Source organism: Gadus macrocephalus, chromosome 15, assembly GCF_031168955.1.
Source record: "Gadus macrocephalus chromosome 15, ASM3116895v1".
In the NCBI taxonomy this organism is placed as follows: domain Eukaryota; kingdom Metazoa; phylum Chordata; class Actinopteri; order Gadiformes; family Gadidae; genus Gadus; species Gadus macrocephalus.
This window is the reverse complement of record NC_082396.1, coordinates 3,613,958-3,626,473: the sequence shown is the minus strand read 5'-3', so window position 1 is coordinate 3,626,473 and position 12,516 is coordinate 3,613,958. Positions and strand designations below refer to the sequence as shown.

Sequence of the window (12,516 nt, the reverse complement as noted above, 5' to 3'; positions counted from 1 at the left end):
CAGCACGCCTTCCATAAACCGACGTCAATCTCGACACAATATTACCTAAAACCCGTGACCCAGATGAGCAAGATGAAGGGGATTTTAATACCACTACAGAGAGTCTACAAAGTCACGCAAACAAAAGCGAGTCTTCATGAAACAAAACTCAAAATAAGCTTCCACTTTTAAAGCCCTGCCCTGCCTCTTTAACGGGTCATGGGGAGAACATGGGTTCAGGGAGGTGTAGGGAGGGCATCCTCCCCCGTTCATTCCTTGACAGGGCTGTCCCGTTACAACACCAGAGTGTGGAGGGGGAAAACGCAGCGTTATTACAACTACCAAGCTTTTGCGCTCTGCCATTTTGACGAACACCCACCGACATCGGAACTCGGACGTGGCTGGTCCACAGGAAAAAGTCCGGATAACGTCCCGAACGTGTGGCCTGCAGATGTTTTTGTGTGAGTATATCACCTTCGCGGTTTTCTGACACGTTTGTTGCAGGTTTTACTCTCGACTTACCAACTCGGGATGGATGTGTTTCGTCTAAAAGTCAGACGTAGTTAAATGAACCCCCCACATGTGTTGCTCATGCAATAACATTGTGCGCATACCGTTATGTTAAGAGCGACCCAAACAACGCCAGACGCGACTAGTTATACTCGGGACAAGTTTTCGCTCCCAAAACAATGGACCGTTTCGGCACCAGAAGCGGGCCTCTTATAAACATCCCGGGCCTACCTAAACGGTCTCTGATCTGACCCACTTGGAACATTCTCCGGTTGTAAACCTACGTGATTGTAAACGCATAATGAGTGCAATCCGCGAATATGCGATCGAATAAGCCAAGGGAAGTTGGACTCATACATATTATAGGTTACAGAGTGAGTGTGTTGCGTAGCTCGGACCAGGGCTGGGATCAATCAGATCTCTAAATCGAACAGGAAACATGGGAATGTTTCGCTCCAGGGATTAAGGCTGTTCTTTCCATTCTGGGTGGACGGCTGCTCATCACAAACAATAACTTTTTGCAAAAGAGTTAAAGTGCTCGAATTAAGGAAAACTGGATTTCATTATAAAGCGGCCGGTTGAAAACGTGAAAAGAATGCCCTTCTTGTTCAAACACAGGCATGATAAGGGTGATAAATGTCCAGTAGGCCTAAATCAGTTGTAATTAAATATCACAGCTTGCAGCAACCTAAGAGAGCTTGCCAAAGTCTTGAGGCAATACAGGAAGCAGCCAGGCAGTTAACATTGGCTCTCCGTTGGTTGCTTAAATGCTCTCATTTAATTTTTCGTTTTTATTGTAAAACACTAATTATTTCCTGTAATCTCTGTGACCCTTCTTAAAAAAAGATCCCACACCTGCAAACCCCTAGGCATGGGATAGTCTGTTATTCGGTAAAAGCTTTGCTTGGTCATCTGCTTGTCTGTTATGCCATGAAAGGCATCACTGCTTTGAAGAGCTGAAGATTAGATAGGCCTATCTTAAAGTGAGTTGATAAAGACACAATCAACCACATATTTGCTGTCAGATCTCATAAAAAAAAAGCCTAGTGGTATTTCCTGTGTGAAAAGCAGCTTGTCCCAGAGGAATGTGTGGAATTCCTTCCCTGTCCTCAGCAGAGAATAAGCTTGGTTGCTAAAAATGCTACCGGCCTCTAAAAAGTTTACACATAAACTCCAGAGTTGATGTTGACTCTGTGGTTCTTCCGAACTGAGATAATGGGGTAACGAAAGTGGATAACTTGCTCCGTCCTTCTTTGTTTGTATTGTTTCACTCAGACAACATGCCTCTGCCCCTCCTCATAAAACAGAATGGGCATCAGTGGACAGAAAACATGGACAGATCTGAATAATTCACTCATCACAGTGTAGCCGAAACATTCTGTCTGGTCAGCCCCATTATCTTGAATCGCTTCTCTAAGTCCCACAGTTATTTATAGAGAGAGGGGGTATTTGCACACTGGTTGTCTTCACCATGCAAGAAATAGCTGTGATCACGAAGCAAGGCTGTAATTGTGGTTTTGTGTCTTCAATTATTTCTTTCCCTCATATTCAAATCTGCAGGGAAATGAGGCTCTGTGTCTTGTGTCATGATGAGAGGTGTTGGAAGAGGATCAAAATGCAGATTTAATGTTTGGCCCAGCAATGACAATGAAGAACAACAAATGGTTTATAGTCTATATAAAACTACAAAGACAACCTTTTTCTGTATCCAATCCAATTGTTCTACCCCATAGTACTGCAATTATTATGCTGCTACATCTTCTAATGTAATCTAGCTAGCTATTCTCAGTACCAGCTAGTGTAGAGTATTACAATCTGCTCTGAGCCGTAGCCTAATTCTCACAGTTGACTTGGCGCCTTGATGATGAGACAGGAAGATTTTTGGCACTAACACTAGTCTCATGCCATTAGGAGGGGTAAACATGTGTTCCCTAGGTTTAATACTAGCATTAGTAAATATTTAATTAGGATTTTGATGTCTGGGATGTTATTTGTTAGTTGACGTGAACTTCAGCCTGGAATAAAGCCTAAAATATTAAATTGCCTGAAAGAATGTTTAAAAATCTGCTACATCTCTGTTAAAATATTTGCATATGCCAGATTATTTTGTTATGTAAAACTAGATTACAGGACTGCTGCTGTGACAAAGAGATTGGCTTTTTTCCATTGCATGTTATAACATCTGAATGATGTCAACTTCAATCTCAGAGAATGCGTCTGTTTGCAATGTGCTGTTCAGAAAGTTATTTAGTTGAGAAGAGAATGCACTCCTGTTAACCGTTTTTATATAAATGTTTGTATTTATATACTTTTTAACATTTAAAAAGAGATTTAGTTAAAAAATATCTGAAATTAAATATGAGTGGTGGTGAATCTCAAGAGTTGACTAAATTACTAATTTACTTAAAGGTTGTTAATATTCACAAGAGAACAAAGAATAGGCTGTTGTTTAGTCATTTATCAGGAAAAATCAATGGCGAATGGTATATGGTCTCATTAGCTAGTTAGCTTTAAGTGTGTATGTGTAAGTGTTCTGTTTTCTTAGACTGAACTTTTAGGAATTAGTAACAACAATAATAACTTGGATGTTTTCTTTCCTGTTTTGTTACAGAGGTCCAGTAAAACAGAGTCCAGCCTTCCCAGGAAGGAGGATTTGATAACGTCTGGCAACCAAGATAAGCCCAGTGATGTGTTCCATGAAAAACACAAACTGGGTGACCTTTGAGGATGACAGCACACCCATCTCCTCGCCCCCAAAATCCCTATCATCATCAGGACAACCCAACAAACGATCGGTGCCCCGTCCTAATGGCCTCAAATTGGAGATCCCGTCTGTGAGAGATACCTCCTGGAACTTCAATGGTCTCCTCGAATCCCCACACTTACCATTAAGTCCCAATGGAAGATCCTCCGTTCCCTGCAACACTCCTTTGTGCACTCCTGTCAGCAGCATTCCAAGTACAACATCTCCATTCAACTTTGCCCAAAGGACACAGGAAAGGAGTGAGGTCGTTCACAGTCTCTCCAGCACGTCTCCTTCATCTTCCACGGGGACGGGGAGTAGCCCACGGGCCTGCAGTCAGACGTCAGAGGGACCCAGCCTCTCTACCTCCTCACGGGGGATCCGTGGACATTACAACCCCTTCTGGGACGGAACCGACCCCAGTGTGGATTTAGGGAGCTCCTCTTCAGACTCTGAATGTGACAATGCCCCGCCTCGCTTTTTTATCCGGACCAAAGATGGCGGCGTGCCGCAACGTGACCAACTTCAGAACTCATTTTCTTATATTTGCCACAAACTGGAGGGCCTACGAGCAGGGACCGAGGAGTTGGAAGGAGACGGAGACAGGGAGTCGAGTTGCAAAACAAAGTTAAAATCCAGGCTGTCACAGGAGGCAACAACACAGTTTGTTCCTCAGGGTCTGTTCCGCGGCCAGAAGAGAGACGGCTGGTCCTTGATGCTCCGGATTCCTGAGAAGAAGAACCGCATGTCCTCTCGCCAGTGGGGGCCCATCTACCTTCGGCTCCTGGCAGGGGGAGTGCTCCAGATGTACTACGAGAGAGGGCTGGAGAAGCCCTTCAAGGAGTTCCAGCTCCTCGCTCACTGCCGACCGTCGGAGCCCAAGCTGGAGAGCCACGGCGAGCCCCGCAAGATCCTCACGGTCAAGGTGGAGCACTTCTCTTACGCGGAGAAGAAGCGCTACCATCCCAAGCTGGAGGTGACCCACGAGGCCGAGGTGGAGCAACTGCTGAAGTTTGGCACCATGGAGCACGGCGACATGGAGGACCTCCTGGCCTCCATCGAGGAGGAGGTCTTCAGGTTGCCCGTACCCCACCAGACACGGCGGCACTATGAGGAGCAGGAGTTCGCCCTGCAGATAACGGATCACCTGTGGGTACAGCTGGACAAGGCCGGCGGCGTCATCGACCGCGCGGCCTTCACGCAGATCCACTGTTTGGCCTTTCTGAACGGGGAGGCGGACTGTTTCCTGGCACTGAACGACCTGGGGCTCCTCCGCTTCGACTCCAGCTACACTAACGAGGGGGACTCGGAGGCCTGGATGGAGATCACCGACTGCCACTTCCACAACTGCATCAACGAGGTGGAGTTCCAGAGGTCGCGGCTCATCAAGTTCTCCCCGCCAGACGCGTGCCGGGCGGAGCTGATGCGGTTCAAGACCATGGTCCTGGGCTGTACCGAGCTGCCGTTCTCCGTGAAGGCGGTGGTCACGGTGCAGGGCGCCTACGTGGAGCTCCAGGCCTTCCTGAACGTGTCGGCGGCTTTCCCCAGCTCCGCCACGGCGAGTGACACGCAGCCACTCTGCGAGAACTTGGTGATTTGGATCCCGGTGCCGGGGGACTGGGTCAAAGTGTCCCAGACGGTGGCCTTGCTGCGCCAGAGGTCGCTGAAGGCCCGCATGAACAGGAACGCGTGTCTGGGTGCTGTCGGCGCCGAGGAGTGCCAACCGGTCATGCACGTTTCTCTTGGCACCGTGAAGTATGAGAATGTATTTTCGGCGATCGTCTGGAGAATTGACAAACTTCCGACGAAAAATACCGGTACGAAGACGTCATATAATATACTCGACTAAGTGGGAACTTAAGTGTTTATTTAAACACACTTTCAAACAATTCCAGAGTGGTCACGCATCGAACTGCTAGGCTTAGTCATGCCATCAACATATTGAAAGCGGTTGAATCAGATTTGCCTGCCGTCTAGTGGTCAAATGTATTAATTGCAACTGTTTTTTATTTATTTTTTTCTCTTCTCGCAGCCGTCAACCATCCTCACTCATTGTCTTGCAAGCTGGAACTAGGATCTGACCAGGAAATCCCCCACGACTGGTACCCCTTCGTCACGATGGAGTGTGAGATCCTGGGGGCAGTGGTCTCCCAGACCAGAATCAGGTCCCTGGGCACGGTGAACGACATCCAGCCACAGAAACACGTCACCAGCTGGACCCGGTATCACTGTCAGGTGAGATGTCGAGCCGTGCTCGCCTGATGATGTGTACAAAGTAAACATCAAACCAAGATGGATGCTGAGCTACAACATCTCTAACCGACTGACCTGTCCTCTTAGGTTGAAATTGAAAGGAAGTGGATTGAGACAGAGACGGAGAAGCAAGCTGCGTGTGTGACACAGTGAACTCTTTGCCAAATCGTCTTCTCACAGAGGGAAATGACCCTTGGTGACACTCGTGGTGTTAAATTCATCTAATCACATGATAGTAGCCTTTGTACCATTATAGTGGACCAATTCTGTTTCCTTTTACAAAGGCTCAAATAGTCTTAACATTTTAAACCATATGATATGTCCTTTGTCTAGCACTTTATATTTTTAAAATTATAATAATATTAATATATGTATGTCTGTATTTGCTTTTGTATGCCTCTGTCAAGGACTGGCACCCTTTGCAAACATAATAAATGTGGTATGTATTGTATTGTATATTGTGTATGTAATAGTGATCAACATGGACAATAATCAATATTTGGTGTAAACATTTATTCAGGAAATGATTTTGCGTATTTGACCAAATGTTTTATGTACACATTTTCGCAACATCCAAAGAGAAATTGTATTTGTCATTCATATAACTTTATATCAAGACAAGGCAAACGCTTTGATCGATGCTCCCGACCCGCTCGCTCCCATCCTGACCACGCCCCTTACCTCACCTGGTTCCCAGGCCTCTCTCGCGCACCCCGGAGCGGCAGTGATTGATCATTGATTGGCAATGCCATGGGACACGTTGTCACCTGTGTGCATACGGCGATGCAACCGCATTTTCCCTCTGGATAGTGTTCAGCGGTATTACATGTAGGCTAACTGACAAAGTTGCAATTTGAATACTTCATGTTCTAATACGTTCGTCCATTTGTACACTATGTTGGGCAACCCGGGAAACGTGGTAAGCGAAGGTTTTTGCTGTCGTTATCTGTCAATTCACGCGTCTACTGAAATGTGTGCGCATAGCTAATGTTAGCTTTGTGAGCTAATGTGTTATTAACCTTCTCTATGAAATGGCTGTCTCAGGCCAAACTGTACATGTCTATCATTGAGGATGTGGTTGAAAGTATGCGGGAACTCATTTTGGACGAAGGACTTGAGGACCGCGTCCTAGACGATTTGAAGCGAGTGAGTCAAAGCTTTCAAACTGTTAAAATGTTCTTGAGAAACGCCGAACTTTCGTCAAAAACACATTCGTCAAAATTATCAAGACGCTATTCTACATGTGGCGGCTTTTCTACAGATGTGGGAGGCAAAGGTGATGGCGTCGAAGGCGCTGGAAGACATCAGGCATAACAACATCACCTCTTCAAAGTTTGTGCTCCAGCTCCCTGCCCATTACAACCACTCAGATGAGGACCGCAGGCCCAGAGGTAGACATGGGGACACGGTCACCTACCCCACCTATTGATGTCTTCTTAACTAAAAAAATCCATTGTTGGTTACTTGAAGATGATTACATGATTTGGGGCTGGTTTAATTATTTGAATCATCAATTTATATTTTTTATATATTCCAATGTTACTTCAGTTGCAGTTGGGATACCTACAAGTCAAAATGCATTTCATTTCCCTCTCAAGGTAAGTTTTAAAATTTGAGTTACATATTTTGTGGTCATCCGATATTTAAAATGACTAAATTACATACAAGAAACCTCCACATTTACAAGTTAAAAAAAATATTAGATTAATCAAATGTTTGATGTTGGATCATTAATCTCTAATCAGACTGCCATATGTGGGTCGTACTACATTTCAGATGGGACACTATTCCAATCATGTTTTTTTCTCATTAACAAACGGCACAAAGTGCATCTTGGCTTAATCTTCCAGAAAATGATATATTTGCACAATTGTCTTGCATTATACAGAAAGGCACTGAGACCCTTGCTACATTCTCTCTTCCTCCTGGGTTGTCCTACCCAGTGCAAATACCAGCAGGGGTGACTCTGCAAACTGCCTCAGGTAAGCCATTTGTAGGTTACCTTTTACAGGACCACATTTCTAGTATAACATGAGCTAATTCGGTTAAATTTCCGTCTTGTTTTCCCCAGGTCAACTTTACAAAGTAAACGTTCCAGTAGTAGTAACCCAGGGCCCTGCTGGCAGCAACCCCTTCTCCCAAACAGCACAGAAGATAATCAGTTGGAGAGAGTCCAGTGCCCCTCAACCAGCCGGCGGCACTTTGTCGGTCAAAACTGTTCCGCCTAAAGTGGGGCCAGCTTCAACAACAACCCTCGTACCACCACCACCAGCATCTCAGCCACCACCAGGATCTCAGCCACCACCAGCATCTCAGCCACCACCAGCATCTCAGCCGCCAGCAGGATCTCAGCCACCAGCAGGATCTCAGCCACCACCAGCATCTCGGCCACCAGCAGGATCTCAGCCACCGCAGCCACAAAAAAACCTCAGTTATAACCCAAGTCAGGAAAACGCTGCTTCCCATCAGGTTCCTCCGGTTCCTCTTGCTGTGAACCTTCACTCTCAAGTCTTCCAACCGCAACCAGAGGTGATGATGGAAGGAGTTTTCCAGCCAGGCCAGGAACCTGGTGCAGCAGGTGTTGACACACCCATCTCCGAGTTCTTCTCGGAGTCTCTCGAGACGTTGGCACAGGCCCCAGCAGGTTCGGTCTCTAAAGACATTGACGATATCCTGAAACACTTGATCGAAGATGAGATGAACAAGGCTGTTACTGAGGTAAGACATTTGTTTTCATGTTCATCCATAAGCCTTAAACATACTTATTTTTCCCGTGCTTATGTCTTATCCCCGCCCTAAAACTCAGTTCGGTATCTGAGGTTACTTTCCATTCCATAATTTTATATCCCCCCCCTCCCCTCCGATTTACCACCAAGCCGGTATTTTCTAGCTACCCTGAGTTGTTGGATATTGTTCAACTGGACGGTCCTCTTGACAACTCGGATATCGAGGCAGAAGATGAAGTCGCACTGGAAGATAACGATTTCCTGGGCATGATCAATGCAGAGGCGATAAGGGCCGGTAGCAGCGAGGGGGACAGCCCCTCTTCCAGCAGTGACAGCGACGCAGTGGATGAGCTCGCTGACGTTGTTGAAGAGGTATGTTCGGACTGGTGTAAGTGACTGCTTGATTCCCCCAAAGGTTTCAATAGGCTGGGCTTTTTTTTTTTTTTTATACCATTTTGATGCTCCAAATATCTAATGGCACTTCAAGAGATCATACAATAGTTTGGTACCTGTTTGAGCCCTTTAAGTTCAACTTGTATATCAGCCCTTTTAACGTGTCTGAGTAAAAAAAAAATAGGATTTTGGATCATGCAAAATGTATTTGAATATAACGGGTGCAAAAAACCTTTTTGAAACTTCACTAGGATCCTTTGAATTCGGGAGACGATGTGCAAGACCAGGACATCCCTGACCTCTTCGACACAGACAATGTGATCGTGTGCCAGTATGACAAGGTACTTGGTCCATCCATTCACCACCTTCACATTCACATTTGCCCTTGTATGCTTTCACTGGTATTACTTTGGTTACTGTTTACTCTGACAGATTCACCGCAGCAAGAACCGCTGGAAGTTCCATCTGAAGGACGCGGTGATGTGCTACGGAGGCAGAGACTACGTGTTCTCTAAGGCAATCGGAGAGGCAGAGTGGTGATTACTTTAGTGTCTGGTTTCAGGGACTGAAGAACCAAGCACCAATCACTACACTGACGAGTCCACCTTTTTATTTCGTTTTTTTTCTGCCTTTCTTGCATTGCAAAGAGAATTTATTGTCTGTGTATTTATTTATTTATTTTTAGTTATTGAGAAGTATTCTTTGCTGTTGGATGTATTCTTTATATCGCGTTGCATATGCCTCCATAACTATGACGCTGAATGAAAAATTCTACTGTTTTCTACCAAGGCACATAAAATATGTTACAAAACCAATTAACGCTGTTGCTTTCTCTGAAATCCTATACAAAAAGTTAGACACTGAACAGAACGGTCCTAAATACTGAACTCGAGGCATGGTTGCCTGGCTCCTTGGCTTGCTGATTATTCATTTGTCACATTTCTGTTCTTACTTTTAGTCTGACGCACAAACTGGACTGCAAACTAAATTTCAACTCCATCAATCGAGTTCTATTGGAAAATAAGTGATGCCTACGAATCATTTTTCCAAGTAATTTTTTATTACAAAAATTGAGTGTCTGCAGTACATTCATATTAAACTGGACAGAAGTAGTGTGTGAAAGAGTTGGTGCTGTCTGCATTCATGGGATATTTCCTGAGTTACCCTCAGGAGCCAGTAACCCTTGACTCACAAGTCGGTCTCTAAACGATCCGGCGAGTTCTCTAATCATCAGGTAGCACCAGACTACTGAGTAACCCCGTCTCATGATGCCATCGCTGTTCTGCAGAATGTCTGAAGGAACTCGGTCTACCAAATGCACAGTAACGATATACAGTTGTGACATAAGACCTATAATTAAACCAAAGAAGACTTAGAACCACATGATTTCCCAGTATGCTCTTGTGTTCAACTAACAAATAGTCTGTGTCATTGCAGCCCATTTTATCTGTACTCATCTCTTGAATTGCGGTACTTAATTCCCTTTTTGGTGGGCTGTTCAAGTGCTAATGACCTGTCTGTCTACATCTTTGTCGATACATGAGCTGCTTATCGTTCTCTTGACCGAAGCACAACGAAAAGGTTTTTTTATTGATGTTTTCAGCAGATAGCCACTCCGGGCCGGGACAATTTTTGACCAATCGAGATAACGACCAAGTGATGATAGGGTCTGTGATCATGTCTCTCCTTTGTTGAGTAAGCAACCCTGCATTTTGATGTGATAGGCATAGAAGTTAAACAAGGGGGGTCTGACGCCTGACAGTTTGTTGTTGGCAATGATCGTGCGCACGGGCTTCTTCTGGTTCCTGAAGATCCCAGGCTTGGTTTGGCAGGAGTCCCAGCGCTGCAGGAACCGCCAGACATCCCTGCGGAACGCCCTGGTGAAGATGGTGTACAGGAAGGGGTTGCACAGGGAGTTGATGGGGTAGAACAGGATGAGCAGGATCTTGGAGTGGGACACCGTGATGAGGGGCATACGCAGGGCTGCCGAAATGGCAAAGAAGGAGATGGGTGCCATGCAGAGAAAGTCGGTGAAGATGAGCACAGCCATGCGCTTTGCGATCTTGGTGTCTCCGTGGTGTGTGGTGAGCGCGGGGTTGCGGACGCTCAGGTAAATGCAGACATAGCACAGGCAGACCAGCGCGAAGGCCACGACCTTGAGGATCAGCAGAGCCATCACGTAGAACTGGGAGCCTCGCGTCTCGATGTCCATGGGCAGGCAGATGCTCACTTTGCTGTAGCTGCTGACCCCCACAAGAGGGAGCAGAGCCACCAATAGAGAGAAGCCCCAGCCTGCGGCCATTATGAACGACACATGACGTAGCCGGAGCCGCTTGTGCAGGTGCATGGCGTTGGTGATGGTGTGCCAACGTTCCAGGCTGATCACGGTCAGGGTGTAGACCGACAGTTCACTGGCAAACATCGTCAAGAATCCTGCAACGCTGCAGCCCGCACCGGTCTGCCAGTCAACGGCGTGGTTATAGTACTGAGGGCTAGAGTAGGAATCCATGGCCGCAATCAGCAACAGGTAGAGTCCCATGCAGAGGTCTGCGAAGGCCAGGTTACAGATTAGAAATCGGGAAATGGTCAACTTCTGGTGGCTAACCAGGAGGATAACCAACACGCCCAGATTGCCGGCCACTGCGGAGAGTGTTATGACCCAGGTTATGGAGCGGAGGAAGGAGTAGCCCAGCAGGTCCTCGCAGGGGTTGAAGGCATCGGGCTTTGGGGTGCACTTGATGAAGGAACTGTTCAGGCAGTCCAGTTCCATGTCCGGATACTGGGAGGTGATGTAATCGATTCCGTACAAACCATCGTCTGCTGGTTCCCTATGGAGTAAACACGGTTAAAATAATTGTAAAATCTGTCAAGCTGGTGAAAAGCTAGATGGGATAAAAAATTGAACAAGGCCATGTTGAACAAGGCGCAACAAAACATGTCCTTACATGTCCGCCTCGTTGACATCACAGAGCCTTGTGAGGTTCTTTAATGCACTTTCCCTTTTGATGTAAATGTTTGGGAGACAACATAGTTACAGCAGAGTACCCCAGGAATTAAAACATACATCTGTCACAGTTAAGCCTTTAAGGAGTTGTATTGTTGTTTGTGATGGCGTGAAATGATGAGAAGATTGTGTTTACTGCTGCGGTTCGTGTTCTGCTACCTCTGTTTCCTTTGGAAGGCACAACAGTGGCTGGGGTACGTCAGGTTAGCTTCCCGCAGTTCAGTAAAGCTTTCTAGTGGGGGCAGGACCTTCAGAGTGTAGGCAGACACCGCTGTCAGGAACCTCACCTGCGTCAACCCTTCAGCGGGGAACGAACTCAGGGCTGTGGAGGAAATATCCCTGCAGAAGGAACCAGAGAAATGTATAAACAAGCATTAGGCTTAGAGGGATAAGTAGCTGTTTTCCAAGATATTGACATTAGAACAAAAGCCAAAGGCCTGTCTAGCTCGTGAAGACTGTTTGATGTGTATGATATGCAGGTTTGCCGTCCATTACCCAGTTTGTATTCTGTATGCTGTGTTAATTGCGCCATTAATCATGTTAATGTCCACATTCAATTGAAAAACGAATTGATGATGACCAGATTTTCAATAGAATCTTCGCTGAAGCATGCTATGGCTCGATAGCAGTTATTTTTGAGTGAGTTGAGAGGTTATTAGAAGTGCCTATTTTGTCCAATAGGGGGCAGTAAAGGCAGAGACACACGTACAGCCAACTGCATTATCAGCCACTGGCACTTACAGCACCATTGGTCCCAAAGCACCGTCAAAAGCACCTTCATGGATATGGTAGAGATGTTTGTTGTCTCTTAAATCTCTGAAAGACACATTCAATTACACAGGATAACTTAAAAACTTTAATTTGTAGGCCATTGAAAGATAAATTTGTGCTATTTTCTGGAATTTTTT

At 45.9% G+C, this 12,516-nt stretch overlaps 3 protein-coding genes across 3 annotated transcripts in view; 2 read left to right on the top strand and 1 right to left on the bottom strand.

The window, feature by feature from the left end:
* Positions 1–134: 134 nt before the first annotated feature.
* On the top strand, positions 135–5,941 carry LOC132473276 (stonin-1). The gene is made up of 4 exons (XM_060073345.1): positions 135–440; positions 3,101–5,049; positions 5,265–5,467; positions 5,573–5,941. The coding sequence occupies exons 2-4, from the start codon at positions 3,177–3,179 to the stop codon at positions 5,636–5,638; spliced, it is 2,142 nt and encodes a 713-aa protein (XP_059929328.1). The 5' UTR covers positions 135–440; positions 3,101–3,176; the 3' UTR covers positions 5,639–5,941.
* Positions 5,942–6,060: 119 nt separating this feature from the next.
* On the top strand, positions 6,061–9,419 carry gtf2a1l (general transcription factor IIA, 1-like). The gene is made up of 9 exons (XM_060073360.1): positions 6,061–6,404; positions 6,530–6,631; positions 6,747–6,876; positions 7,034–7,083; positions 7,374–7,467; positions 7,557–8,203; positions 8,362–8,583; positions 8,856–8,945; positions 9,037–9,419. Exons 1-9 carry the CDS (start codon positions 6,381–6,383, stop codon positions 9,142–9,144), a joined length of 1,467 nt encoding a protein of 488 aa, XP_059929343.1. The 5' UTR covers positions 6,061–6,380; the 3' UTR covers positions 9,145–9,419.
* A 744-nt stretch (positions 9,420–10,163) lies between these two features.
* Positions 10,164–12,516, bottom strand: part of lhcgr (luteinizing hormone/choriogonadotropin receptor) — a 9,665-nt gene continuing 7,312 nt past the window's right edge. The window contains exons 8-11 of the mRNA XM_060073348.1: positions 12,350–12,424; positions 11,768–11,947; positions 11,550–11,603; positions 10,164–11,432 (exon numbers count right to left, since the gene is read on the bottom strand). Coding sequence (XP_059929331.1) covers positions 10,280–11,432; positions 11,550–11,603; positions 11,768–11,947; positions 12,350–12,424 — 1,462 coding nt within the window. The 3' untranslated portion in view covers positions 10,164–10,279. The remainder of the gene's footprint in view (positions 11,433–11,549; positions 11,604–11,767; positions 11,948–12,349; positions 12,425–12,516) is intronic.